This window comes from Pinus tabuliformis, chromosome 6, assembly GCF_031772625.1.
Source record: "Pinus tabuliformis cultivar Carrire ecotype Pingquan chromosome 6, CPIR1, whole genome shotgun sequence".
Classification (NCBI taxonomy): domain Eukaryota; kingdom Viridiplantae; phylum Streptophyta; class Pinopsida; order Pinales; family Pinaceae; genus Pinus; species Pinus tabuliformis.
In genome coordinates, this window is record NC_142292.1 from 204,861,068 (window position 1) to 204,887,160 (window position 26,093).

The following is a 26,093-nucleotide window of genomic DNA, read 5'->3' on the forward strand; positions in this document are numbered from 1 at the left end:
CTGGCCTATGTGTTGATGTCTAGATCCCGAAGTAGGGAGGGTGGCATTGGTCATGGAGCTCCAACCTTGGATACACACCTAGATCCCTAGGTTGGTGTTAGAGCTTAAAATCCTAATGGTACCTAAAGTGGCTAAAGCTTGAGTACACCTTAGTCCCACCCGATTAGAGTACCCTGGTCAGGTATCTAATCTGTAGCACTATGTGTGTTGTGAATCTTCATAGAATATATCACTTTGAGATCTTCCATGTACCTCTGTATATATGTAATTATGAATACCTCCCTAATTAAGAGGAAGTGTTGAAAAAATGTAACTAGTGTTGATCTTCATAATTTTATTTGAAGTCATGATGTAATGTATTTGTCAAAAGAAAGAAAAAGAAATTTTATTATAAAAGAAATTGACTTATTAAAGCATGGGTTTCATGCTTGGGTCAATGTTTTTAGGTCAAAGCCTCCATTGTAGGCTTCTAGGGTTTATGTCAAGAGTCCTTGTCTTTGTCAATATGTAAAAGACCCTTCTTGGGTTTCATCTATTAAAGAAGAAATTTCTTTTTATGTAAAATAGGTCATTTAGGCCTCCTCCACCAAGTCGACCTCAACATGTACAAGTCGGCCTAATTAGGGAGGCAAAATCCATTGTAAAAGAGCAGAAACTAGACTCATTTGGAGCAAATCAACAAGTTCAATCTGCAGTTGTTGGAGGCAGAAAAAGGGTGTGAAGTTCAAGGAAGATGAAGGAAACCCTAGCGAAGGAGAAGTAAGTCGTTGTCAAGCTTAAGAAGTCGAATTTTCTCTCACCTTGTCTCACATTTGCGAAGTTGCTGGGTTGCTGGAAGGGTCGAAATTGCAGTATTGTAGCTAGGCCAAAATTCTAGATTATTGTTAGACTGAATCTGCTGGACAAGAAGTGACTACTGGAGTTTGTCGAATCATCTTGGAAGGCTGACTTGGTGGACGAGGAAGGTCTTTTGGGTCTAAGGTCTTGGTCTATCTCAATTTGATTTACTAGTGGAAGAGTTTGATTGTGTTTTCCCTATAGAGGGGTTTTAGCCATGAACTTCATCATGGGGCTCCCGGTTGTGTAGGGACGGGATCGTATCTATGTTGTGATCGACTGATTGACCAAGTTCGCTCATGTCTTTGCCATCCCATCGAGATCTTCAGCTTCCCAAGTGGCCGAGTTGTTCTTTAGAGAGGTATTCCGGCTACATGGTGTCCCCAGGACCATCATTAGTGATAGGGACAGCCGATTCATGGGGGATTTATAGCAGGATTTGTTCTGGTTGGTGGGGACCGAGCTTACACCCAGCACCAGCTATCACCCACAGATTGATGGGCAGACTGAGATCATAAATAAGTGGTTAGAAGGGTACCTAATCAACTATGTGACGGGGTGGCAACAAGTGTGGGTTAAGTGGCTTCATCTGGAAGAGTTCTGCTACAACATCATTTATCACATTTCGATTGGTATGTCCCCTTTTTGAGTACTCTATGGATATGATGCACTTTCTTTTTCTGACATGATATTTGGAGATAGCAGGGCCTCAGGGCCAAAGGATTGAGTTCAAGAATGCCAGGAGATTCTCCAAGCTCTCAAGAACAACTTGCAAGTAACCCAGAATTAGCAAAAGATGTACGCCGACAGACACAGGGTGGAGAGACAGTTTGAGGTGGGGGGCATGGTCTACCTACGCTTGCAGCCTTAGCAACAGTCTTCACTAAAGCAAAAAGTGGCAGAAGCTCAAGCCATGCTTTTATGGACCATAGAGTGTGGCCAGGAGAGTCGAGAAGGTAGCCTACGAGCTTGAGTTACCCACAGAGAGTCGGATTCACAACTTATTTCATTTCTCATGCCTAAAAAAGGCATTAGGGCAGCAGGTTACAATAGCCAATGAGTTGCCTCCATTGGATGATGAGGGGCATATAGTATTGACACCAGAGACCATATTGGAGACACGGGAGAGGAGGTTGAGGAACCGGGTCATCAAGGAGCACTTAGTCAAGTGGAAGGATTTATCAAATGAGGATGCTACATGGGAGGGTGAGCAGATTTTGCAGCATCCAGCTTTGCAGTTGCTTGAGGACAAGCAATATTTGGGAGGGGAGGACTTTAATGTCCCTTCTTAAATATTTTGCTAAGGAAAAAACACAATTTTGCCAATTTTGTCATTTTTGGGGCTTAAAATAAATTTTGGAGAGACACTTAGGAAAAGGAAGCCGAAATCCTTTCCTTAGTGGAATGTGGGGACAACTTTCCCACAAAATACGCATTTCTTGGTGAAGGAATTTGAATTGCTTATGACAGGGCCCGAATTGTTGGAGGGACCCACATGAGGAGAGGGATCAGCAAGTATAAATAAGAGGAAGGCAGCACCATTTGGGGCTTTCGATCATTTGACATCTAATTGCTACTCTACTTGTTTAGCTAAGTTACATAGTGTTTATAAGCACAAGAGTTTCCCAAGGAGGAAGCTCAACCTCTCTTCGGTGGACATTGAGTGCCACCCTAGGAAGGCCATTTTATCTTTCTTTGGAGGCTAGGGAGACATACCACACAGGTACTACGCATTTATGGTCCAGCTGGGTCACAAGAGAGCGAGTCGCGTAGTTCTTGGTGGAGTGTGGTGCGGGAGTTAGGGGCTATACTATTGTTGGGGCATTTCTTGACCAAATTCCAGGTGAAAGGGAAGGATTTGCAGGAGCAGAGGGAGCTTCCCACAACAGTATGAATTTCTGGAGCTTGGCCCTAGGTCATCTTGCCCAGCACTACGTAGTCACTTGTGGGGCTTGAGTGCGGGAAGGTTTGAGAGAGGGATTGAGTTGGGGTTGTTTAGATTTCGATTGGAGGGGAGTTTCTGGAGGATTACTAGGCCTTTCGAAGAGTAGAAAACACTATATCTGCAACAGGTGACAATATTTGGCAGCAAGAGAAGGGTCAAGCATTTTGGGGTCAATTTTGGAGAGTAAAAACTAGGGCAAACCCTTTATGGGTTTTTCTGGGTTTGGTGCAAGGATCTCGGAAATAATTTGGCAGTATTTTTTGGGCATATTTGAGGGGTCAAACAAGGGGTTCCAAGTCAGCCAACAGTTCTTTCCTCCAAGGGTCAGTGCGAACATTTGTTGGGGAGTTTTCTGCAACATCTGGGTAGTTTTTATTCATCCACCTGGGGCTTGTAGCTTGCTCTAAGCAAGTCCAGGTGCACTCATTCCAATCCATATTGTACTCCATATATATAATAAAATTGGCTCATTTTGGCGTGTTTTTGGCCTAGTTCTGGTTGTCTGATTGGTGTACATTTTTATTGTGTTGTATGTATTGCATTTGCTTGATTATCACTGTTAATTTTCCATTAGGAATGTTACAGCAATACATTAGCCAGAAAATAAATAAATGAGAGAAAATAAACATTCTCTTCAAGTCAAAGATTCTCAAAAATGAGTTGGAAACTCACCAAGAGTTAAATTCAAGTCCAAACGTGATGTGGACTCCACCTATGCCCAAGGATCAAGGAAAAGGCATGTGCTAATTTGGAGGTTGAGTTCTCTAGAGGGGACCACAAGTTCCTCTAGCAACTCGCACTTTTTGAGGAGACAATTCAAGTTTCAAAATCGAGTTGGATTTTGGTTGAGATATGATTGAGTTCAATTGAGATTAGGTGGAGAGTGGTCACCTCCCACTCCACTTCACCTCCACACATGTCCCTCCCCCACTGCAACGAAGATCCTCTTCAACTATTATGCAGGGCCTCTTGGAGAGTTTGAATTTATCACATGGAGATTTGATGGATTGCATTGGGACCATCACTTTGCCACTTGGAGATGAGCTCTCTCATTGGGATCTTCTCCGATTTTTCTATAAAATGAGCCTTGGGCTCCTCATTGTATCATTGGTTAGACGAGCTATTGGGCTAATGAATTTCCTAGCAAAATTTGTACTCACTACTTTCATATGCTAATAAAAGTCAAGAATTTGGGGGTTCACTTTTGATGTGATGTTCTTCTACCTTTGAGGTAATATTGTCCATTTGTGCTTTTCATTCTCTACATTTCCTAAATTCGAAATTATTAGCTCATTGCTATTTTTGTGGGTTGATTTATGTAAGCTATCTTGCATTGTAGAGAAATTCGCTTGATCCCCTAGTCCAGCTGTCCAAGACGACATGTCATTTGCTTGGAAGCTAATGGTGGCTAGGCACATTCTATAGTCTTCATACGTATATTATGACTGTTGTTGATTTCCTAGCTAGAGTCAGTTTCAAAGCTTGGAGGAGAGCAGCTAATTATATTTATGGGCTATGGTAGAGAAACAGGGCCACTTATGCTCCCTTGGGATGTATGTACCATGCCCAACAACAAGGGTGGACTTAGTCTGATCAATATTACCATATAGGGCAGTATTTTTGCTGCCATGTGCATGGTGAGATGCCTAGATGGTTCCATTTCTTCGCAGGTTTTATTCAGGCATCCATTGATGATTGCATGACATTTGGGCAGAGTGTGAGGAGTATTCAGATTATGCGATATTATTTATTCCCCTCACCCATTTCAAATTTTGACATTGTTCATCTTCAAGAGCATATGGTCAACTTGGAAATCCATTAAAGGATTGGTTTGATGGCCTTGGGAGGGTAGCAAGGTAGATTGGGATTTAGCCTGCCACCCCAATGGAGTTGGGAGGATGCAAGGTTGGCATGTTGCAGAGATGCCTTGCTTTCAGCCATGCAGGCTAAGCAGGAAAAGTATTTTCTTATTCGGGGAATTGTGGGATGCGTTTTCATGTGCCTGGAAGGACTGGCACACTATTCCTCATAAGTTTGGACTGATTGGCTCATATCATCTTTTGATTGTGGAATTGAAAGCAATGTTGCAAACATTGGCATTGGGATAAAATCGAAAAGGGTTCAGAAAACCAAAAAACCGTAAAAATTGAGAACATATCAGTAAAATCGACAAACATCGGCAAAATTAAGATACCATCAAAATATCAGTAAAAATCGGCAAACATTGGCTAGGCTAAAAAATCATGATTTCGTGAATTGGGATGTTATCGGGATGTTCGCAACAATAATTGAAAGGGATCATCCTGGAGACAGATCTATTAAAGATGAATATACAGATGCCTGAGACTTTTTGAAGGGGTTGGGGATGGAATTTTGGATGTCATTTTCAGCAGTATGACCCTCAGAGATTTTATTTGATTTGCTACCATCACCATCAGTTGTCGGTTCTAAATGAGAGATGGATGTCGACTGATGCAGAAGACAGATGTGTCCGCAGACTTCAGCGTTTGGTCCATCCATCTTTCTTATAAGCTGTAATTTTTTGCTTATCTGGTGATGTATCAAGTGATTACATTCAAAGCCCACTTGACCACAAGTGGACTTGATGACAGCCTCTGCCCTTTCTGTCATAGAGCAAAATCTGTGAAGCACATTTTTGGGCATGACAGTTTGTCAGGAGTAGTTGGACATTCTTGCAAGACCACCTGTCTATCATAGATCACAGGCTGTGAAGCACCTGTTTTAGGAACAACAGTTCACCAGTAGTTGTTGCAAATTCTTGCAAGACCAGTAATCAGTGCTGCTTCAGGGATGCATTCATTGGTACCTTGCTTGGAACTGTCAATCTCCATTCCATTCTGCGTTTACTGAGACATAACATTGCTTGAGGATTTCAATTTTATTCATCTTTGGAAGATCCAATGTAAATCTGTTTTTGAGAATGAGGTTAGCTCATTGTCTACATTTTGTTCTTTTTAGCATCATGAGGTGCACCATCAACACAAGGGAAGCCTATTGATCAAAAATGTCCAGTTTTTACAGCACATAGCTTATTCTAACTTTATTCCAGTTCCAGTTTCTCTATGAAAGAGGTTATGATTTCTATTGCACATGACCTTCCACTTTTTGCTAAACTGTTTGTAAACATTTTTCTGAAAATGTAAGACATAGAGTAGTGCTTTACTCATCGTATGTACACTTTAAAGATTGATTCAAGAACAACACAACCCTATATTATTTTGTCCTGACATGCATATTCTGTGTATGTCTGTCCTGTGAATTCCAGATTCCTTGAGTTTTGTTAATCCTTAAAAGTCATCCCCCTCTTTACTCTTAAAGCTCTTCTAGAGTAGAAACCAACGGGGTTATCATAGATTTCAAGAAACAACTTTGTAGTTTATCACCCAATAGAATCTAGCATACAAATCTCAAATAGTAATAATAAATGTTGAATGATTAAATGATATTGAACACAATGGTAGGGATATGCTTCAATAATTCAGAAATAAAAAATAAACTTAATCAAATGCCTTTATGAATTCGAATATCCCTACCTCAACCCGGAAATAGTCCCCATAAGGTATATCACTCATCTGCTGCGAGGTTTCAACAACTAAATGACTGATTCAAAATAATTATTGTTAGCAACTTTAACAAAAAAATCATAGATAACTAAACTTAGTACACCTGTCTAAATGCTCATGGAAGATATATATGGTGTTGATAAAATATTAAGAAAAAGGCCATCAAACAAATATTTACCATAAATGACATGATAGAATACAAAATTGTATCCAAGATACTTAAGACCAACAATGCATCATAAAAAAAAATGATTTGCCAAACGAACGGTGTTAAGGAAATAGATAAGATAATTTTGCTAATGTTCAATAGAGGACCACAAAAGTAGGGTAATGGGACTGTTATGTCGATACAATGTGTGAGTCCAAGAGACACTCCTATAAAAGCAAGAGAAGAGCAGATCTGATCTCTAAGAACTAACATTTAAGTTCTTAAGCAAGAGGCTTAAGAAGAAATCCACTCGAATAGGGGTTGCCAATTACAAAGACAATAGTGCGTGTAATACTAAGAACTAAAACCTTTGAAGAAATGTCATGTATAAGGGTACAAGGGAGAGGAAGCCATGCACTGTCGGAGTTATCGCTGGGAATTGAGGAGGGAAATCGAGAGGAATATCCCTCATCCAAGTCAGCAATCTCAATATGTGCATCACTCTTAACATCTATGGTCATAGAGAGGAAACTTTGAATGGATTATTGGTTAGATGAATTGGAAGAATTGGGCTATGAAATGGGTCATTCGTTGGAAAAGTCTACCTGCCACTAGGGTCTAGAGGAACTAGATTGTCTACTGGTGTAATGTGGACTATCTTAGGCTTCGAGACAATATCTCCACAGGGGTCTTGAAGAGGTAGGATTACTCACTTCTAGGGAGCATATAGGGCCTCGAAGTCTCAAAGAGATGGTGTTTCTAACTTTCTCTTGGTCCGTCATTTGGTGCCCTAGCAAGATGATGACGTGAGCCCTTTTTGGAGGGTGATGTGAGCTTTGGAGAGTTATGTTGATAATGTGCCACTTCATTGGGGTGGAGAACCATGACTTAAGGGAAAAGATACATCCCTTAAGCTATTCATTGCACGTTTTCTTGGAGAGACACACCTTTTGCATGATGACATCACCTTTGGAGGTCATTAGACTCACATATGTGAGCTAATTGACACTTAATTTTATGTTATTTCATTGATTTGGCTATCTTTGGGGGTTTACTTGAGACATATCCACCTTGTATCATGAATTTAATTATTTTTTAGGACATTTTAGTCTAATTTAGGGAAAATCAACTTGGCTACTTGTTGACCATTACGTGTCAACGACCCATAGTAGTACACCGCCTTTTTTCGCAAAAGGAATAGCGCCTGATCAATGTGTCTATGTCGTTCATCTATCATCATAAGCCTGATTATCATGTTATAATGTAAACCCATTCTACATGTGTAAAATGTAAATAATCTCAGCAAATCGGTGCCGTGTATGTAATTACCTAGGTAAACCTACCTTTCTGGTGATGATCTACATTCCAGGAGGTGTTTTGTCTCACCGATTCATTCTCAGATGGTCGGCAGAGTTTTCTTTCAGCCTTACCCCAAAGCCGAAATGGATTTTGTCACTGGGATCTTAGAGGAATCCTAGTGTTCTAGATAGAGTCTATGTAAAAGTAATTTGGAAATAATCCTAACTATTTGGTTAGGTTATTTTATTACAAATTGCTTGATCTGCTAGATTATATTTGTGTCGCAGAACTGGGTAGTCTGTGAGGGTCTTTTGCAAAGGGATTTTCCCCCTTGAAGTGTAAAAAATGTAAACATCATGATGTAAAGTGTCTTGAGGGTTGGAAAAATAATTTATCCCCTTGTAGGTTAATTAATTAAATTTTCGGACCAAAATTAATTAAAATCCTAAGCCAGAAATTTAATTAATTCTAGGTCCTATGTAAATTTAAATTCTCTGAAGGCAAAATTCGTTGGTCCTTAAAAAATAAATTTTAAGAGGTCCAGGGACTAAGGTAAATTAATTACTTTGCTAAATTTTAAGCCTTTGGTCCCTAGGGTTAAGTCAAAGTCAAAATTTTGAGGAAATTAATTCAAAATTTTAATTTTTGAATTAATTAAAATGCATTTAATTGAAAATTTTGAATTTCCTCAAGAATTTAAAATTTCGACGGATGATATTAAAAGGAATTTTGATCCTCATCAACGGTCAAGATTGCTTTGATGAGCATCATTCGAACTAGCTGTTGGAGGATTTATCTTTAAATAGGAGGTCATTTGTCAGTCAGTTCATCCGATCTTTCGACGTGTGCTAAGTGAAAAGCTCTCTTGTAATCTTTTTTATGAGCAATAAAGAAAGACTTTGGGGTTAATTTCTGCTGGTGTTACTCTTTGTGGAAATACTGTAAGATGTGTCATTTTCATGCATAGATTTCTTTTTAGCCATTGATGATAGCTTTCTGAAGAGTGATTTGAGTACAAGTATATTGCTCAGTCGGTGGGTTTGAATGATAATTTAAATTTTGAATATAATAGTAGGTATCTCTATTTATCTGAATTTTATTATCGTTTTCTCGCTTTATGTTGATGGTTGAATTGAGGTTTGTAGGAAAGTATAGATTTTTAGATCATCTGACGTTCGGGGAAGTTTTCAGTTGAACCAGCCAACTCCCAATCTGTGTTTTCTGAAAAGCCTAGCTTAATTTGATCCTGGGCTTATCATAAGATATTTTTTATGGGTGATGCATGAAGGGTTTTGAGCTCAGCACCTCCTTTAAACTTTAAAAATTTTAATTTTTTCTATGCTAAATCGATAGATCTGGCTATTGAAAGCCTCAGATTATCAGATCTAGGAGCGGAGTTGGACTCACACTCCCTAGATTTGATAGATCTGCCATTCATGTACATTGATCTATAATTATTTTCAGTTTTCTGACTTGGGTTTTCTAGGTTTTAGTTTTGGGTCATTGTATATATCGTTTGGGTGTTTTTCTTTTTGTCTTGCAACGACAGATCTAAAGGAGAAAACTGTGTAGAGTCCAAATCTAGGCCCTAGAGGGTAAGATCTGGATCTCTAGGGTTCATCACATCATTTTTGCAAGCATTCTATCCAGATTTTGCAGTCCAGGGTTTCAACTTTTTTTTTTTTTTTTTTTTTTAATCTGGAGAATTTTTTAAAGGGTTTTCATTGATAAATCTGAAGCAATTGGATTCGATATTTTAATTAAAATTTTCAGAAAATTTTTAAGGGGTTTCTGGGCCACCTGTCTGCTGCCTGAGGTTGGTTTTTTTTCTTTAACAGAAAATTTCAAATTTGTTCATGTTGTCTACATCCTAGGGTTCTCTGGAAATTTCAGATCCTCCTCTTTGTTGCTCGATTTTTCATCCTCCAGCGGGCAAAATCAAACCCTCACTAGCAGCCACGCCTCTCCTATCTGCAACCCTCACTACTCTCACTACCCATCAGATCCGTCCCTATTGTCTGTCCTCCACCTGCAAAAAACAAAATCGAAAAACGCCTTCATCTCCGTAGCTCCCTAACGCTGTGTGCTCTCTCGTAGCTGTCATCGAGCCTGCAATCATTGGCCCTCACTTACATATCCTCCGCGTCTTTCAACAAAGGTCTCGTTGTTTCATCCATTCGAAACTGTTTCTCCACACTTTCCCTCTGCTGCTGCCCACGCGTCTCTTAAACGCGCAGCTATATCCGTCCAACCCTGAGTGCTACCCGCAGTTCTATCCTTGCTGCCGATGTCTCTGCCTTCATTGCAATCCCTTCTCACCTACCCGTTGAGCTCCTCTCCTAACGCATCCTAAGCCAGAAATTTAATTAATTCTAGGTCCTAGGTAAATTTAAATTCTCTGAAGGCAAAATTCATCGGTCCTTAAAAAATAAATTTTAAGAGGTCCAGGGACTAAGGTAAATTAATTATTCTGCTAAATTTTAAGCCTTGGGTACCTAGGGTTAAGTCAAAGTCAAAATTTTGAGGAAATTAATTCAAAAAGTTAATTTTTGAATTAATTAAAATGCATTTAATTGAAAAATTCGAATTTCCTCAAGAATTTAAAATTTCGATGGATGAGATTAAAAGGAATTTTTATCCTCATCAACGGTCGAGATTGCTTTGACGAGGATCATTCGAACTAGTCGTTGGAGCATTTATCTTTAAATAGGAGGTCATTTGTCAGTCAGTTCATCCGATCTTTCGATTGTGTGCTAAGTGAAAATCTCTCTTGTAATCTTTTTTATGAGCAATAAAGAAAGACTTTGGGGTTAATTTCTGCTAGTGTTACTCTTCGTGGAAATACTATAAGATGTATCATTTTCATGCATAGATTTCTTTTTAGCCATTGATGATAGCTTTCTGAAGAGTGATTTGAGTATAGGTATATTGCTCAGTCGTTGGGTTTGAATAATAATTTAAATTTTGAATATAATAGCAGGTATCTCTATTTATCTGAATTTTATTATCGTTTTCTCGCTCTATGTTAATGGCTAAATTGAGTTTTGTAGGAAAGTATTGATTTTAAGATCGTCAGACGTTCGGGGAAGTTTTCCGTTGAACCAGCCAACTCCCGATCCGCGTTTTCTAAAGAACCCAGCTTAATTTGATCCTAAGCTTATCATAAGATTTTTTTATGGGTGATGCATGAAGGGTTTTGAGCTCAGCACCTTTAAAAATTTTAATTTTTTTTGTGCTAAATCGATAGATTTGGCTATTGAGATCCTCAGATTATCAGATCTGAGAGCGGAGTTGGACTCACACTCCCTAGATCTAATAGATCTGCAATTCATGTACATAGATCTGTAATTATTTTCAGTTTTTTGACTTGGGTTTTCTGGGTTTTAGTTTTGGGTTATTGTATATATTATTTGGGTGTTTTTTTTTGTTTTGCAGCTACAGATCTGAAGGAGAAAACTGTGTAGAGTCCGGATCTAGGCCCTAGAGGGTAAGATCTGGATCTTTGGGGTTCATCACATCATTTTTGTAGGAATTCTATCCAGATTTTGTAGTCCATGGTTTCAAATTTTTTTATTTTTTTTTAATCTGAAGAATTTTTTTAAGGGTTTTCATTGATAAATCTGAAGCAATTGGATTCGATATTTTAATTAAAATATTCAGAAAATTTTTAAGGGGTTTCTAGGCCACCTGTCTACTTCCTGAGGTCAGTTTTTTTTCTTTAGCAAAAAATTTCGAATTTGTTCATGTTGTCTACATCCTGGGGTTCTCAAGAAATTTCAGATACTCCTCTCTGCTACTCGATTTTTCATCCTCCAGTAAGCAAAATCAAACCCTCACTAGCAGCCACGCCTCTCCTATCTACAACCCTCGCTACTCTCGCTACCCATCAGATCCGTCCCTGTTGTTCGTCCTCCACCTGCAAAAAACAAAATCGAAAAACGTCGTCATCTCCACAGCTCCCAAACACTGTGTGCTCTCCCGTAGCTGCCATCGAGCCTGCAGTCATTGGCCCTCACTTACATATCCTCTGCGTCTTTCAACAAAGGTCTCGCTGTTTCATCCATTCGAAACTGTCTCTCCATGCTTTCCCTCTGCCGCTGCACACACCTCTCTTAAACGCGCAGCTATATCCGTCCAAACCTGTGTGCTACCCGCAGTTCTATCCTTGTTGCCACCATCTCTGCCTTTATCGCAATCCCTTCTCACCTACCCGTCGAGCTCCTCTCCTAGCCATCGAGTGTGCTATCCTCAGCGTCTTTCAACAAAGGTCTCGCTGTTTCATCCATTCGAACCTGTCTCTCCACGCTTTCCCTCTGTCGCTACCCACGCCTCTCTTAAACATGCAGCTGTATTCGTCCAAACTTGCGTGCTACCCGCAATTCTATCCTTGTTGCCGTCGTCTCTGCCTTCATCGCAATCCCTTCTCCCCTAGCCATCGAGCTCCTCTCCTAACCCTCCTTGCTGCAACTGCATTCTCCTCCTCGCTGCCTGCATTCCTTCCTCGCTATCGAATCCTCATCTCCCTCGCTATGTATCCCTCAGTCTCCCTTCGTCGTCACCTTCTCCTTCCCTCAACCTGCATAACAATACACCAAAAACATTCGACTTTCTCATTTTATGTATACGGGTTAGGGTTAGTTTATTTTTATTTCATTTTTGTAGTATGAATGGTCCTGTTAGGTTAGTTTCTTTTTTTGTTTTAGTTTAGGTTTGTATAGTTTCATTTTTGTTTCATTTTAATTCATTTATTTAAAATCTAAAACATTCTGAGGTTCGATTTCTTAGTTTTTATTTTTATTTCAAGTTTAGTTTTGTTTTCATTTTTTTTTTATGATTTCAATTTTGATTTTTTTATTTATTTAAGTTTTAAAGCTCTAAAAAAAAAAAAAACTTTTAAAGAAAAATTAACCTTTTTGGTATTTGATTTTTCCTTTTTTTTTTTTTATCTAAAAATTTCAAAACATTAAAAATTCTAAAAATCTTTAAAAACATTAAAACATTAAAAAATTCTAATTTTTTTTTAATTTTGTGACTAAGGAGTTAAAATAAATTAAAGGGATTTGCGCATTCACATTAGAAATTTTAATGTGGCCTATGGCCCATTAAAAATTTCGATTTTTTAACCCGTTGATTTGTTTTGCTTCTTTAGTTATTTCCTAAGGAATAATTAAGATTTAAATTTGAAGTTCTCTAGTGTTATTAAATGCATATTTTTCTATGGTCAAGGTGCAATAAATGTTTTAAAATATATTGGCTATAAGAGGAAGTTAATTTTTCTAGATCTGAATTCCATTAAGTAAAAATCATTTTAAATCTGAAATCTCTTGCATGTTAAAGTTTTGGGCATTTACATTGATTATTCATGAATGTCATTATTCGTCACATATTGCAAAATTGTTCTAGATAACTTGTTTTAGTTAATCTACGGTTGATTGAACATAAAGGCACTGGTCTATAATTGTTTCTATCTCGTGGTCGTGTCTTGGTTACATTAACGTTTAATCTATTCATCTGAGTTAATCGAGATTCATTTAAATTCATTAAGTTGTCCATCATTAAAATCTCTTAGAGCCCGTGTTTCACAGGCTTTCTCATCCATTTACCTTAGGGACTACCCCCCTTGACTTGCCTAGGAGAGAGTCTAAACGGAGTAAGGATCAAGAGTGACAGCCCTTACTCTGAGCATTGTCGCGGTGCCTAGACACTCTGTGCGACAACATGTTTTGGCGTCGTTGCCGGGGATAGAGTTTTTATGTCCTTGGTTTTCTCGACATCGTTTTAATCATCTCATCTTTTTCGCCATTCATTAGCCTGTCAAGCAGCAACATTTCCTGGCGTCATTTGATCTTTTCATCGCCTTACCTTTCGTTTCATCTGCACCTTTAGCACCTGAACATTTCAGTTCGCTTTTTGTTTGGGTGGCGACTCCACTTCTTTCATTTATTATTTCTCAAACAAGAAACCCTCCCTTATATCTAGTTGTTTTCCTTTTGGATCTTCAAGCTAGATTCATGTTCAAGTGGCGACTCCACTTCTTTCATTTCTTACAATAGTTTCTACTAGAAGCTCGCTTCTTGTGGATCTCTTGATTTTCTTGAACAGGGGTCTCTCTCTAGCATCCATTTGGTCCCTCCTTATCCCTTCAAGCAAGTCATCATGGATGATTCGTTTACCCCGTGTCATTTTACTGATTTTCTCCATGATATACCGAAAGCGGCCATTTATAAATTGCCTTTGTTCTCAGGTGGTGATTCAGTCGCTGTTATAAAGCATCTATGCAGGGTTTCTCATACAATAATCAAATATTGTAGTTCTCCCCAATATAATCATGAAGATGTCAAAATGCATCTATTTGCCTTTTCTTTAAAGGGTGATGCTTTGAATTGGTTTAATAATTGTCCTAAAGATTCATTCGCTTCTTTACAAGACATTGTCAATGCTTTTACAGATAGATATGCTCAATCTATTTACAACACCAATAGACCCTCTGAATTTTACAAACTTATCAGGACCAAGAGGCTTCGTGAAGATGTCTGTGGGCTGCTCCGTTGTGGGAACATATCGCAACTGAACGAATTCGTCTTCAACACGCTGGCGAATGTAGTGGCAATGGGTTTCCACATGCTTTGTTCATTCATGAAAGATTGGATTCTTGGCAAGTTTGAGCACTCCCTGATTATCACAAAACAAGGGAGTAGGACCTGTCTGGGAAACATCCATATCCGCAAGCATACGTCGAAGCCAAACTTCCTCACAAGATGCCTTAACTGCTCCCCGATACTCTGCTTCTGTTGAGGAGAGAGCCACTGCCTGCTGCTTCTTACTAGTCCGAGTGACAGCACCGGATCCTAGACTAAACACACACCCAGTTGTAGATTTTCGGTCATCAACCGAACCGGCCCAATTAGAATCTGTGTAACCACTAAGTATAGGATCAGAACTTCGAGTGTATAGGAGTCCATAATCAGGAGTGCCACGCACATATCGTAGCACATGCTTTGTTGCTATCCAATGATCAGCCTTAGGGGCTGACATGAAGCGGGAAATGTAGCTCACTGCAAAACTAATGTCAGGTCTAATGGCAGTAAGGTAGATGAGGCTGCTCACTAATTGCCTGAATAAAGTTTCATCCACAAGGGGGGAGGATGACTGAGCTGAAAGTTTGAGCCCTGGTTCCATAGGAGTCGTGGCCGGTTTTCAATCCTGCATTCTGAACCTGTCCACAAGATTTTTGGCATACTTGGACTGAGACGGAAAGATGTTGTTCTCATTTTGCCAAACTTCAACCCCCAGACAGTGATGAAGAAGTCCCAAGTCTGTCATATCAAAGGTGCTACATAAGTCTTGTTTGATCCCATGGATCAAATGTGCAGAGCTGCCAGTAATGATAAGGTCATCCACATAGACAACCACAAACAAAATATCATCACCAGTATGTTTGATATATAGGTTTGCATCAGATGGACTCCGCTGAAAGCCATGATCTGTCAGATACTGATCAATTTTCATGTACCAAGCCCGAGGAGCTTGTTTCAATCCATAAAGTGCTTTAACTAATCTACACACTTTTTGTTCTTGACCAGCAACCTTGAATCCTGGAGGTTGCGTCATGTAGACCTCTTCCTGTAAGTCACCATTTAGGAAAGCACTCTTTACATCCATCTGATGAACTTTCCAATTGAACTGAGCTGCTAGGGCAAGGACAAGTCGTACGGTACTCATCTTGGTTGTAGGAGCAAAGGTCTCGTCATAGTCGATGCCTTCCTTCTATGAGAACCCTCGAGCAACAAGACAAGCTTTATACATGTCTAGGGTTCCGTCAGCTTTGTATTTCACTTTATACACCCATTTGCAACTGATGGGCTTTTCCCCTGTAGGAAGATCAGAAAGGGTCCACGTGTGATTCTTCTAAAGACTCTGGAATTCAGCCTTCATAGCCTGTTCCCACTCAGATGTACCCTTAGCCTCTGAATAGGTTTGAGGCTCAAAAATACTGTGTAGGTTAGCCATAAGAGCAAAATTTACTGTAGATTGTTGTTTGCTCTTATGTCTAGAAGTTCTACCTTCAAGGAGCTCATTATCTCGGAGATCACCAATGGTTTTAGCCCACCATTTAGGCCGAAGAGTAGAGGAACCAATATCAGGAGGAGGTGGAGAAGGCTCAAGAACAATACGAGCAGCAAGAGGAGGGTTATTTTCTAGAGGAAGCTCAGGTAGTGTATTATCAAATACTGATGCTGCATCATCCCTCCCATCAGGTGGACCTACCGGAAGAAGAACACTATGAGGTTGATCCTCAAAACACTGCTCAGAAGGAGAAGACTGAAAGAATCCTCTGTCTTCATCAAATACTACATCCCGACTGAAGCTAAGACGACTAGTGGCTATATCTATCAACCTATAGGCCTTGTGATGATCATTGTACCCTGTCATCATGAGTTTCTAGCTTTTGGAATCCAAATTAGAGCGCTTAGCAGCGGGAATCCAAACATATGCAACTGAGCCAAATACTTTGAGGTGACTAATCTTAGGCTTACGACCAGACCAAAACTCTTCGGGAGTCTTCCCCTTAACAGCTTGAGTAGGTGATCGGTTAAAAAGATAGACAGCAGTAAATACTGCTTCAGCCCAGAATTTGTTCGGAACACTCCTGTGTTGTAACATGGAACGAGCCATTTCAACAACCGTACGGTTGCGGCGTTCGACAACACTGTTCTGCTGAGGAGTGTAGGGTGTAGTTAACTGGCGTTTGATGCCATGAGTATCACAGAAGTTGGAAAAAGCAGAAGAACAAAATTCCCCCCCGTTATCTGTCCTAAGAGTCATGATATTACAGCCAGACTCTTTTTCAACTAAGGTTTTAAACTTCTGAAAGGTACTAAATGCATCAAATTTATATTTTACAAAATACACCCACATATTTCTACTGAAATCATCTACAATAAGCAAAAAATATTTGCAACTAGTAATAGAAGATGTATTCACAGGACCACAAATATCAGCATGAATTAACTGAAGTACCTTAGATGCACGCCAAGATTCTCCATCCTTGAATGAAGACCGATGTTGCTTGCCAGCTTGACAGGCGCGCATACTCACAACTGCTTAGTCTGAATATCAGGTAACCCTGACACAAGTCCCTCCCGAGAGAGCTAAGAGAGATACTACATGCTTAGATGCCCATATCGTTGATGCCATAGAGTGTTGATGGGAGAAACACGAGCTGCTAGAGGCACTTCTGGAGAATCACCAGTGTCAAGAAGCCTGTATAGACCATGATCCTCTAGGCCAACAGCAACCGTAAGACTAGTGTCCCTGTCGATAATGGAGCACTTGTGCGCACTGAACACTACATCAAGCTAAGGAGAGTTCCTCATAATCTGGCTGACAGACAATAGATTAATTTCCATACCAGGAACATAGTACACATTCAGGAAGATGAGTGTGCGCCCACCAGACTGGATCCGAACTGTACCTTTGCCGACCACTGTGTACTCTTCACCTCCGCCGAATACTATTGAATCACTGAAAGGTGAGAAGTCAATAAACCAGTCACGCCTGTGAGAGAAATGGCGTGATGCACTAGAGTCAATGTACCAGGTTGAAGACGGGACATGATCTGAAGACCTTTCAGCCATAAAGGCGTAAAAGGCAGATTCTGTCTGCTCGGAATGTTCTACAACATTCGCTGTCTGATGGGGCCCTCCCCGTTTCTTCTGTTCAGAAGCAATTCTTTGTCGGCAATCTTTCTTCATGTGGCCGAATTGTGACAGTAATTACACTGCACATTTTTCTTCCTAGCAGGATCAAAAAACTGAGAAGAACCTTTCTGCTGAAAGGACTGAGAGGACTGATATTTGGCAGCAAAAGCATTTTCTGAGGAGGCTAATGAGGCACCACTACCAAATTGTTGTTTCCAACGATCCTGCTGCATGAGTTTGGTGCATAACTTCGGAAACTTCAGATCAACATTAGTGGAGGTAATGTTGAGTGTTTCTATGAAGTGCTCATAAGATTTTGGTAGACTTTTCAGAGTGATGACTACCATATCTTCTTCCTCCATGGTGCGACCAATGGCTTCGAGCTGATCTCGAATGTCTTTAATCTTGTTGAGATGTTCCTGTAAAGACATATGTTCGTCCATCATGATGGAGAGCAACTGATTCTTGAGAAAGAAAGCTCTGCTCTTGTTGGATGTCTCGTGCAGTTCCTTCAAATGTTGCCAGATCTCGACAACTGTCTTGCCAAAAGGAATCTGCGGTAACTAATCATCAGTCACAGAGAGCTTGAGGAGCATAACGGCCTCTCGATTTCGATCATCAAACTTATCTTGATCGGTGCCAGCTGTACCAGGACGGAGCTCTTTGTTCAGAACGAGCTGATCAAGATGCCTATATTCAAAAATGGTCAACATTCTCTGTTTCCAGATGTTATAATTGGTGCCATTAAAGCGCTGACTGCCTTCCAACATCAGATTGGTTAGTAAGGCCATTTGCACGTTTCCTAAAACACAGAAAACAACAAGGGAGTCTGGCACGGATTTTAATGCAGATGCCAGCTGATCCTGGACAAAATCTGACAGGTGCAAAAAAATTCCCCACGCTAAATAATTATGCTTGTATAAACATGCATTTGTATGTTCTGAAAATACACGTCCAATCTGTGGCTTCTGAAGAAAAATTGAAAAATTGATGACTGCTGGTTATGACAATTGTAAGTGTATATTATCAGCTTACAGAATGAAGTTCCAGTGCTGGTTCATGGAATATGTTGACCAGAAGTTTTTTTATGCAGACTCACACTGACGGTTGCCCCTTTGCTCCCAGCCATACATGAAAGGTTTGTCCCCTAAGAAAACAGTCTTGCATTCAGCACCAACACCACGATCTGCCTGCAGCGATTTGGAAGCACCCACAACCCACACGTTCCGGATTTTAATTAATACGCTGCCCAAAATTGGGATACAACCAGTTTCTTCGTCCGTTGAAATTTGTAGACGCAGTGTGTCTATCCACAGCTGCCACGAATGACAACAGTAATTACTGTAATGGCACGGGTAGAGCTACAGTGGTGGATAACCCAGCAGCGGCGTTCTACAATGCCGTTAGTGGCTGGTCGTGAGAGCAAAGTCAAGCTGAGTGAATACAGAAAGAATCGAACGTGCACTGGTCACTTCTAACTGCCCCACATCTGAGACCAAAATTCCACGGTAACAGGTTTCATATCAAAAAATTATTCGCGTGAGAAGCCGCAAGTAACCAACTGCCCAATATGACCAGCAGCTTACGATGACGCACACCTTTGTGTGATCTCAGGGCTAAAACGCACAAAACTCAAGACAGGGTGATCCCTATCATGTGGCAGGATAGCTTAGGATTCAAGAGAAATCCAACGCGCGGCTTCCGTGCACGATCGAGTGTTAAAAAACTAAATAAATACACGGTGAAAATTATAAATACCACGATGCAGGTCACGAGTTCGAATAGCGTCACTTAAACGTCCGATCCAATGGTAGTTCAAACCTGGCCAGCACAAAGCACGAGGGCAGTGTATCTAACCTCTCAGACGATGCCAGAAACCCTCACAAGACCACTGGAGGACAACTCAAACAACGAGAAAGCAAGTACTCGGATGAAACAATGGCATCTACAATGATGCAGCAAATTCAAACTCCTAGAGAGCAATTTCGAAATGAAGAACGAAATTTTTCAAACAATGAAAAATTATTTCGAACAAATTAACCATGCTCTGATACCATAATCAATGAATTGAATGAATTAATTTACATGAGCAAAATGAAGCTCAATAAGTAATATAGAGATATTTACAGTAATAGAAACAACAAGTTTCTATTAGGAAATAGAAACAACCAGTTTCATCTAAGAAACTGCTAAAAAGATAAAAATAGCAACAGCAAATAAGGATGAGCATTAAACACTAAATAGTATTATTCTAATAGGTGGCTCGCCTTGTGCCCCTAAAGTTATGCAACAAAATGAAAGTGATCTTGTAAAGGATCCAACTGTCAGTGAAAGATTTCAAGACAATTCTCCATATCAGAACGTGCCATCCACTTGTACCATTGCAAGTCAAATCCATGACAGTGGAAAAATAGGGACAAGTTGTCAAAACAGTGTTGACAATAAAAGGGAAAATGATAAGCAAATTATAGAAGAACTAACGCAGCTGGTAAAAAATATGGAGCTTAATCAAGAAAAATTTGTAATTGATTACGTCAAAGATATGAGGACTTTGTACACCCACCTGAAAAAACGTGATAAGGAGATGGAAATCATGAAAATTAAACACTTTGATCACGTAACCGACATGCAGAGTCAGCACGCTAAGGAAATGGAAACCATGAAAGCTAATCATGACAGGGAAATTAATTCTACGCAAAGCAAGTAATTAGTCCTAGAGGAAAAGATGACGATCATGGAATTCAATCATTCAAATCAAGTGACTGCCATGGAAGCAATTTATCAAGAAGAAATAAGTTCGATTCAGAACAAATTGTCAACTATGGATGAAAAAATGACCATCATGAGATTCGATTATAATAATAAGTTAGCCACCATGCAAGCAGATCATAAGAAAGAGATAAACTATATGCAAAATTGTTTCATGGGCATGAAAGCAAAGAATGATAAAATTATAAAGGACATGGAAGCTGGTCAAATATCTCTTCAGAATAGATTATTGGCCATAGAAGAAAAGCATCTACCATGTGCCATAAATACAGATGGAATACATATCATCGAAAACAGATTAAAAATAATGGAAGTTAATCATTCTAATCAGATGTCCATTATTCAGAATCAAATAAATGCTATGCAAGCTAATCATGTTACTCTGCAAGAAAGATTCGTGAAAACTGAACTCAATCAAGCTAAGTTAATAGTAAGACATGCTAGAGAAATGGGTTCATTACATAAGAGGCTAGAAGAGAGGAAATCACAGGTCCCATCTTGTTGTGAATATCCCGAGAAAGAGGCTAACTCCATTAATGAAGATTTAACTAAGAATGACATGATCAAAGAAGAAATTTAAAAAGGTCAAGTTATAACTCATGACCCCTGTGCGACTGATCCATCATTCTTGACAAAGCAGATGCAAAATGAAGAAAGACATGCCACGCATATCTTACATACTTCATCTAAGAGTTTTGAAGCAAAATGTACCACATCATCAGTAATACATCCTACCACAAAGAAAAAGCGCAAGAGAAAGAGAATGAGAAAGCGATTTGATGCATCAAATGGTCGCGAACAGCTTGATTTTCGAATAGGAAAAAGTCCTACCGTATGCCAAATTGGACAAGGCACATTCGAGAAACAGCCAACAGATTTGCCTGAAAGCAGGGAAATGCTCTGTATACTATATTGAACGCATTTGATGCCATGGGGCATCTTTGTATTGTATTTCTAACCTTATGCCCTGTTATTTCAGTATTTCATTTTGTAGTTAGATTTGTGTTTTTTCATATTATTAGACCAGTAAATAAATGAAGAGCTTATATTTTTTCTGTGCTTAACGTTATATGATGATTTTTGGATGGATGCTATTTATGTTATGTTGTGTGTTGCATGGATGCAGATTCTGGATTCTCACATTCCTCCAGTGCAACAACGTGTCCCCAAGTAGAGCCAGATGTTGACCACTACGTGTCAATGACCCATAGCAGTACACCCCCTTTTTTCGCAAAAGGAATAGCGCCTGCTCGATGCGTCTGTGCCGTTCAGCTATCATCATCAGCCTGATTATCATGTTATAATGTAAACCCATTCTGCATGTGTAAAATGTAAATAATCTCAGCAGATCCATATCGTGTATGTAATTACCTAGATAAACCTAATTTTCTGGTGATGATCTACAGTCCAGGAGGTTTTTGTCTCACCGATTCATTCTCGGATGGTCGGTAGAGTCTTCCTTCAACCTTACCCCAAAGTCGGAATGGATTTTGTCACTGGGATCTTAGGGGAGTCCTAGTGTTCTAGATCGAGTCTATGTAAAAGTAATTTGGGAATAATCCTAACTATTTGGTTAGGTTATTTTATTACAAATTGCTTGATCTGCTAGATTATATTTGTGTCGTAGAACTGGGTAGTTTCTGAGGGTCTTTTGCAAATGGGTTTTCCCCCTTGAGGTGTAAAAAATGTAAAAATCATGATGTAAAGTGTCTTGAGGGTTGGAAAAATAATTTATCCCCTCGTAGGTTAATTAATTAAATTTTACGGCCAAAATTAATTTAAATCCTAAGCCAAAAATTTAATTAATTCTAGATTCCATGTAAATTTAAATTCTCTGAAGGCAAAATTCATCGGTCCTTAAAAAATAAATTTTAAGAGGTCCAGGGATTAAGATAAATTAATTAGTTTGCTAAATTTTAAGCCTTTGGTCCCTGGGGTCAAGTCAAAGTCAAAATTTTGAGGAAATTAATTCAAAATTTTAATTTTTGAATTAATTAAAATGCATTTAATTGAAAATTTTGAATTTCCTCAAGAATTTAAAATTTCAACGGATGAGATTAAAAGGAATTTTAATCCTCATCAAAGGTCGAGATTGCTTTGACGAGGATCATTCGAACTAGCCGTTGGAGGATTTATCTTTAAATAGGAGGTCATTTGTTAGTCAGTTCATCTGATCTTTCGATCGTGTGCTAAGCGAAAAGCTCTCTTGTAATCTTTTTAATGAGCAATAAAAAAAGACTTTGGGGTTAATTTCTGCTAGTGTTACTCTTCGTGGAAATACTGTAAGATGTGTCATTTTCATGCATAGATTTCTTTTTAGCCATTGATGATAGCTTTCTGAAGAGTGATTTGAGTACAGGTATCTTGCTCAGTCACTGGGGTTTGAATGATAATTTAAATTTTGAATATAATAGCAGGTATTTCTATTTATCTGAATTTTATTATCGTTTTCTCGCTCTATGTTGATGGTTGAATTGAGTTATGCAGGAAAATATTGATTTTTAGATCATCGGGCATTTGGGGAAGTTTTCAGTTGAACCAGCCAACTCCCGATCCGTGTTTTCTGAAGAGCTCAGCTTAATTTGATCCCGGGTTTATCATAAGATATTTTTTATGGGTGATGCATGAAGGGTTTTGAGCTCACCACCTCCTTTAAACTTTAAAAATTTTAATGTTTTCTGTGCTAAATCGATAGATCTGGCTGTTGAGAGCCTCAGACTATCAGAACTGGGAGTGGAGTTAGACTCACACTCCCTAGATCTGATAGATCTCCCATTCATGTACATAGATCGGTAATTATTTTCAGTTTTTTGATTTGGGTTTTCTGGGTTTTAGATTTGGGTCATTGTATATATCGTTTGGGTGTTTTTTTTGTTGTCTTGCAGCTACAGAACTAAAGGAGAAAACTGTGTAGAGTCCGAATCTAGGCCCTGGAGGGTAAGCTCTGGATCTCTGGGGTTCATCACATCATTTTGGCAGGGATTCTATTCAAATTTTGCAATCTAGGGTTTCAATTTTTTTTATTTTTATTTTAATCTGGAGTTTTTTTAAAGGGTTTCATTGATAAATCTGAAGCAATTGGATTCGATATTTTAATTAAAATTTTCAGAAAAATTTTATGGGGTTTCTGGGCCACCTGTCTGCTGCCTGGGTTTTCAGTTTCTCTGCTGCCTGAGGTAGGTTTTTTTTTTTAGCAGAAAATTTCGAATTTGTTCATGCTCTCTGCATCCTGGGGTTCTCTGGAAATTTCAGATCCTCCTCTCTACTGCTCGATTTTTCATCCTCCACCAAGCAAAATCAAACCCTCATTGGTAGCCACGCCTCTCCTATCTGCAACCCTCACTACTCTTGTTGCCCATCAGATCCGTCCCTGTTGTCCGTCCACCTGCAAAAAACAAAATCGAAAAATACCTTCATCTCTGCAGCTCCCAAATGCTGTGTGATCTCCCGTAGCTACCATCAAGCCTGCAGTCATCAGCCCTCACTTACATATCCTTCGGGTCTTTCAACAAAGGTCTCGTTGTTTCGTCCATTCGAAACTGTCTCTCCACACTTTCCCTCCACTGCTGCACACGCCTCTCTTAAACGCGCAGCTATATCTGTCCAAACCTGTGTGCTACCCGCAGTTCTATCCTTGCTGCCGTCGTCTCTGCCTTCATCGCAATCCCTTCTCACCTACCTGTCGAGCTCCTCTCCTAACCCTCCTTGTTGCACCTGCATTCTCTTCCTCGCTGCCTATCGAATCCTCATCTCCTTCGTTGTGTATCCCTCAATCTCCCTTCGCCGTCACCTTCTCCTTCCCTCGACCTGCATAACAATACACCGAAAACATTCGACTTTCTCATTTTATGTATACGGGTTAGGGTTAGTTTATTTTTATTTCATTTTTGTAATATGAATGGTCACGTTAGGTTAGTTTCTTTTTTATTAGTTAATTTTTCGTTTTAGTTTAGGTTTGTATAGTTTGATTTCCGTTTCATTTTAATTCATTTATTTAAAATCTAAAACATTTTGAGGTTCGATTTCTTAGTTTTTATTTTTATTTCAAGTTTAATTTTGTTTTCATTTTTTTTATGATTTCGATTTTGATTTTTTTTTATTTAAGTTTTAAAGCTCTAAAAAATAAAAATAAAAAAATTAAACCTTTTTAAAAAAAATTAACCTTTTTGATATTTGATTTTTTCCTTTCTTTTATTTTTGATTTAAAAATTTCAAAACATTAAAAATTCTAAAAATCTTTAAAAACATTAAAACATTAAAAAATTCTAAAATTTTTTAAATTTTGTGACTAAGGAGTTAAATAAATTAAAGGGATTTGCACATTCACATTAGAAATTTTAAATCTTTAAAAACATTAAAACATTAAAAAATTCTAATATTTTTTTTATTTTGTGACTAAGGAGTTAAATAAATTAAAGGGATTTGCACATTCACATTAGAAATTTTAATGTGGCCTATAGCCCATTAAAAATTTCGATTTTTTAACCCATTGATTTGTTTTGCTTCTTTAGTTATTTCCTAAGGAATAATTAAGATTTAAATTTGAAGTTCCTTAGTGTTATTAAATGCATATTTTTCTATGGTCAAGGTGCAATAAATGTTTTAAATTATATTGGCTATAAGAGGAAGTTAATTGTTTTAGATCTAAATTCCATTAAGTGAAAATCATTTTAAATCTGGAATCTGTTGCATGTTAAAGTTTTGGGCATTTACATTGATTATTCATGATTGTCATTATTCGTCACATATTGGAAAATTGTTCTAGATAACCTGTTTTACTTAATCTATGGTTGATTGAACATAAAGGCACTAGTCTATAATTGTTTTTATTTCGTGGTTGTGTCTTGGTTACATTAGCGTTTAATCTATTCATCTGAGTTAATCGAAATTCATTTAAATTCATTAAGTTGTCCATCATTAAAATCTCCTAGAGCCCGTGTTCCACAAGCTTTCTCATCTATTTACCTTAGGGACTACCCCCCTTGACCTGCCTAGGAGAGAGTCTAAACGGAGTAAGGATCAAGAGTGACAGCCCTTACTCTCAGCATCGTCGCGGTGCCTAGACACTCTGTGTGACAACACTACCCTCACATAAATAAAGAAGTCAATTTTCCTTGGATCAATGTCACACATGGATTATCACACTTGTTCATTAGTGTACTTTCTCTCTAGTGTGCAATGGAGACCTAGTTCAACAACTTTCTTGGGTGGGTGATGTGATTTGATCTGACCTCTTTTTATGGATGTTTATGGTGGATCTTGCATTTTGCATGGTGAAGTTACTTTATTTGCTTTATCATGGTTTTATGTTGCATGGGACATATGTTCTTGTGCTAAGTTAGCTTACGTGGTATTTGATTCATTATCTTTATTGAGATAATCCCTTCCACCAAGTATTTGATGAAGTGTTGAAAACTTGATGTTCTATGCTGAACCAATTATTTGAAATAAAACTTCTTCAAACTGCAATATCAGTTAAGCAATGGTAGATAAAACATACACCATATAAACCATATGCAAAATAGAAGACAGCCAAGAACACAAGGAGACACAAAAATTTAGGTCCAATGACCAGGAAAAAACCCACAAGGGGAAAACCCAACTAGATTCTTCTTCTATTAGAAATCAATTGTTCAGCAAAGAAACATAATACAATGAGAGAATGAAGAAGTTCACCCAAATCTGAAGAAGATCTCTGATAGTTGTAGTTGATGCAAACATTGAATCACTTTGGCTCACCAAGTTCTGCTCTTACTCTCCAAGTCTCTCTCTCACTCTCTCAATCCTTCACTAGTCTCTCCAACTCTCTC

The 26,093-nt window shown here is 38.7% G+C and overlaps 1 protein-coding gene across 2 annotated transcripts in view; it reads right to left on the reverse strand.

Annotated features, from left to right (window-relative positions):
• Nucleotides 1-26,093, reverse strand: part of VAD1 (GRAM domain family protein) — a 452,408-nt gene that overhangs the window by 194,967 nt on the left and 231,348 nt on the right. For both annotated transcript variants that reach the window (XM_089414877.1, XM_089414880.1), the window contains exon 13: nt 6,337-6,403. In XM_089414877.1, the coding sequence (XP_089271003.1) occupies nt 6,337-6,403 (67 nt within the window). The remainder of the gene's footprint in view (nt 1-6,336; nt 6,404-26,093) is intronic.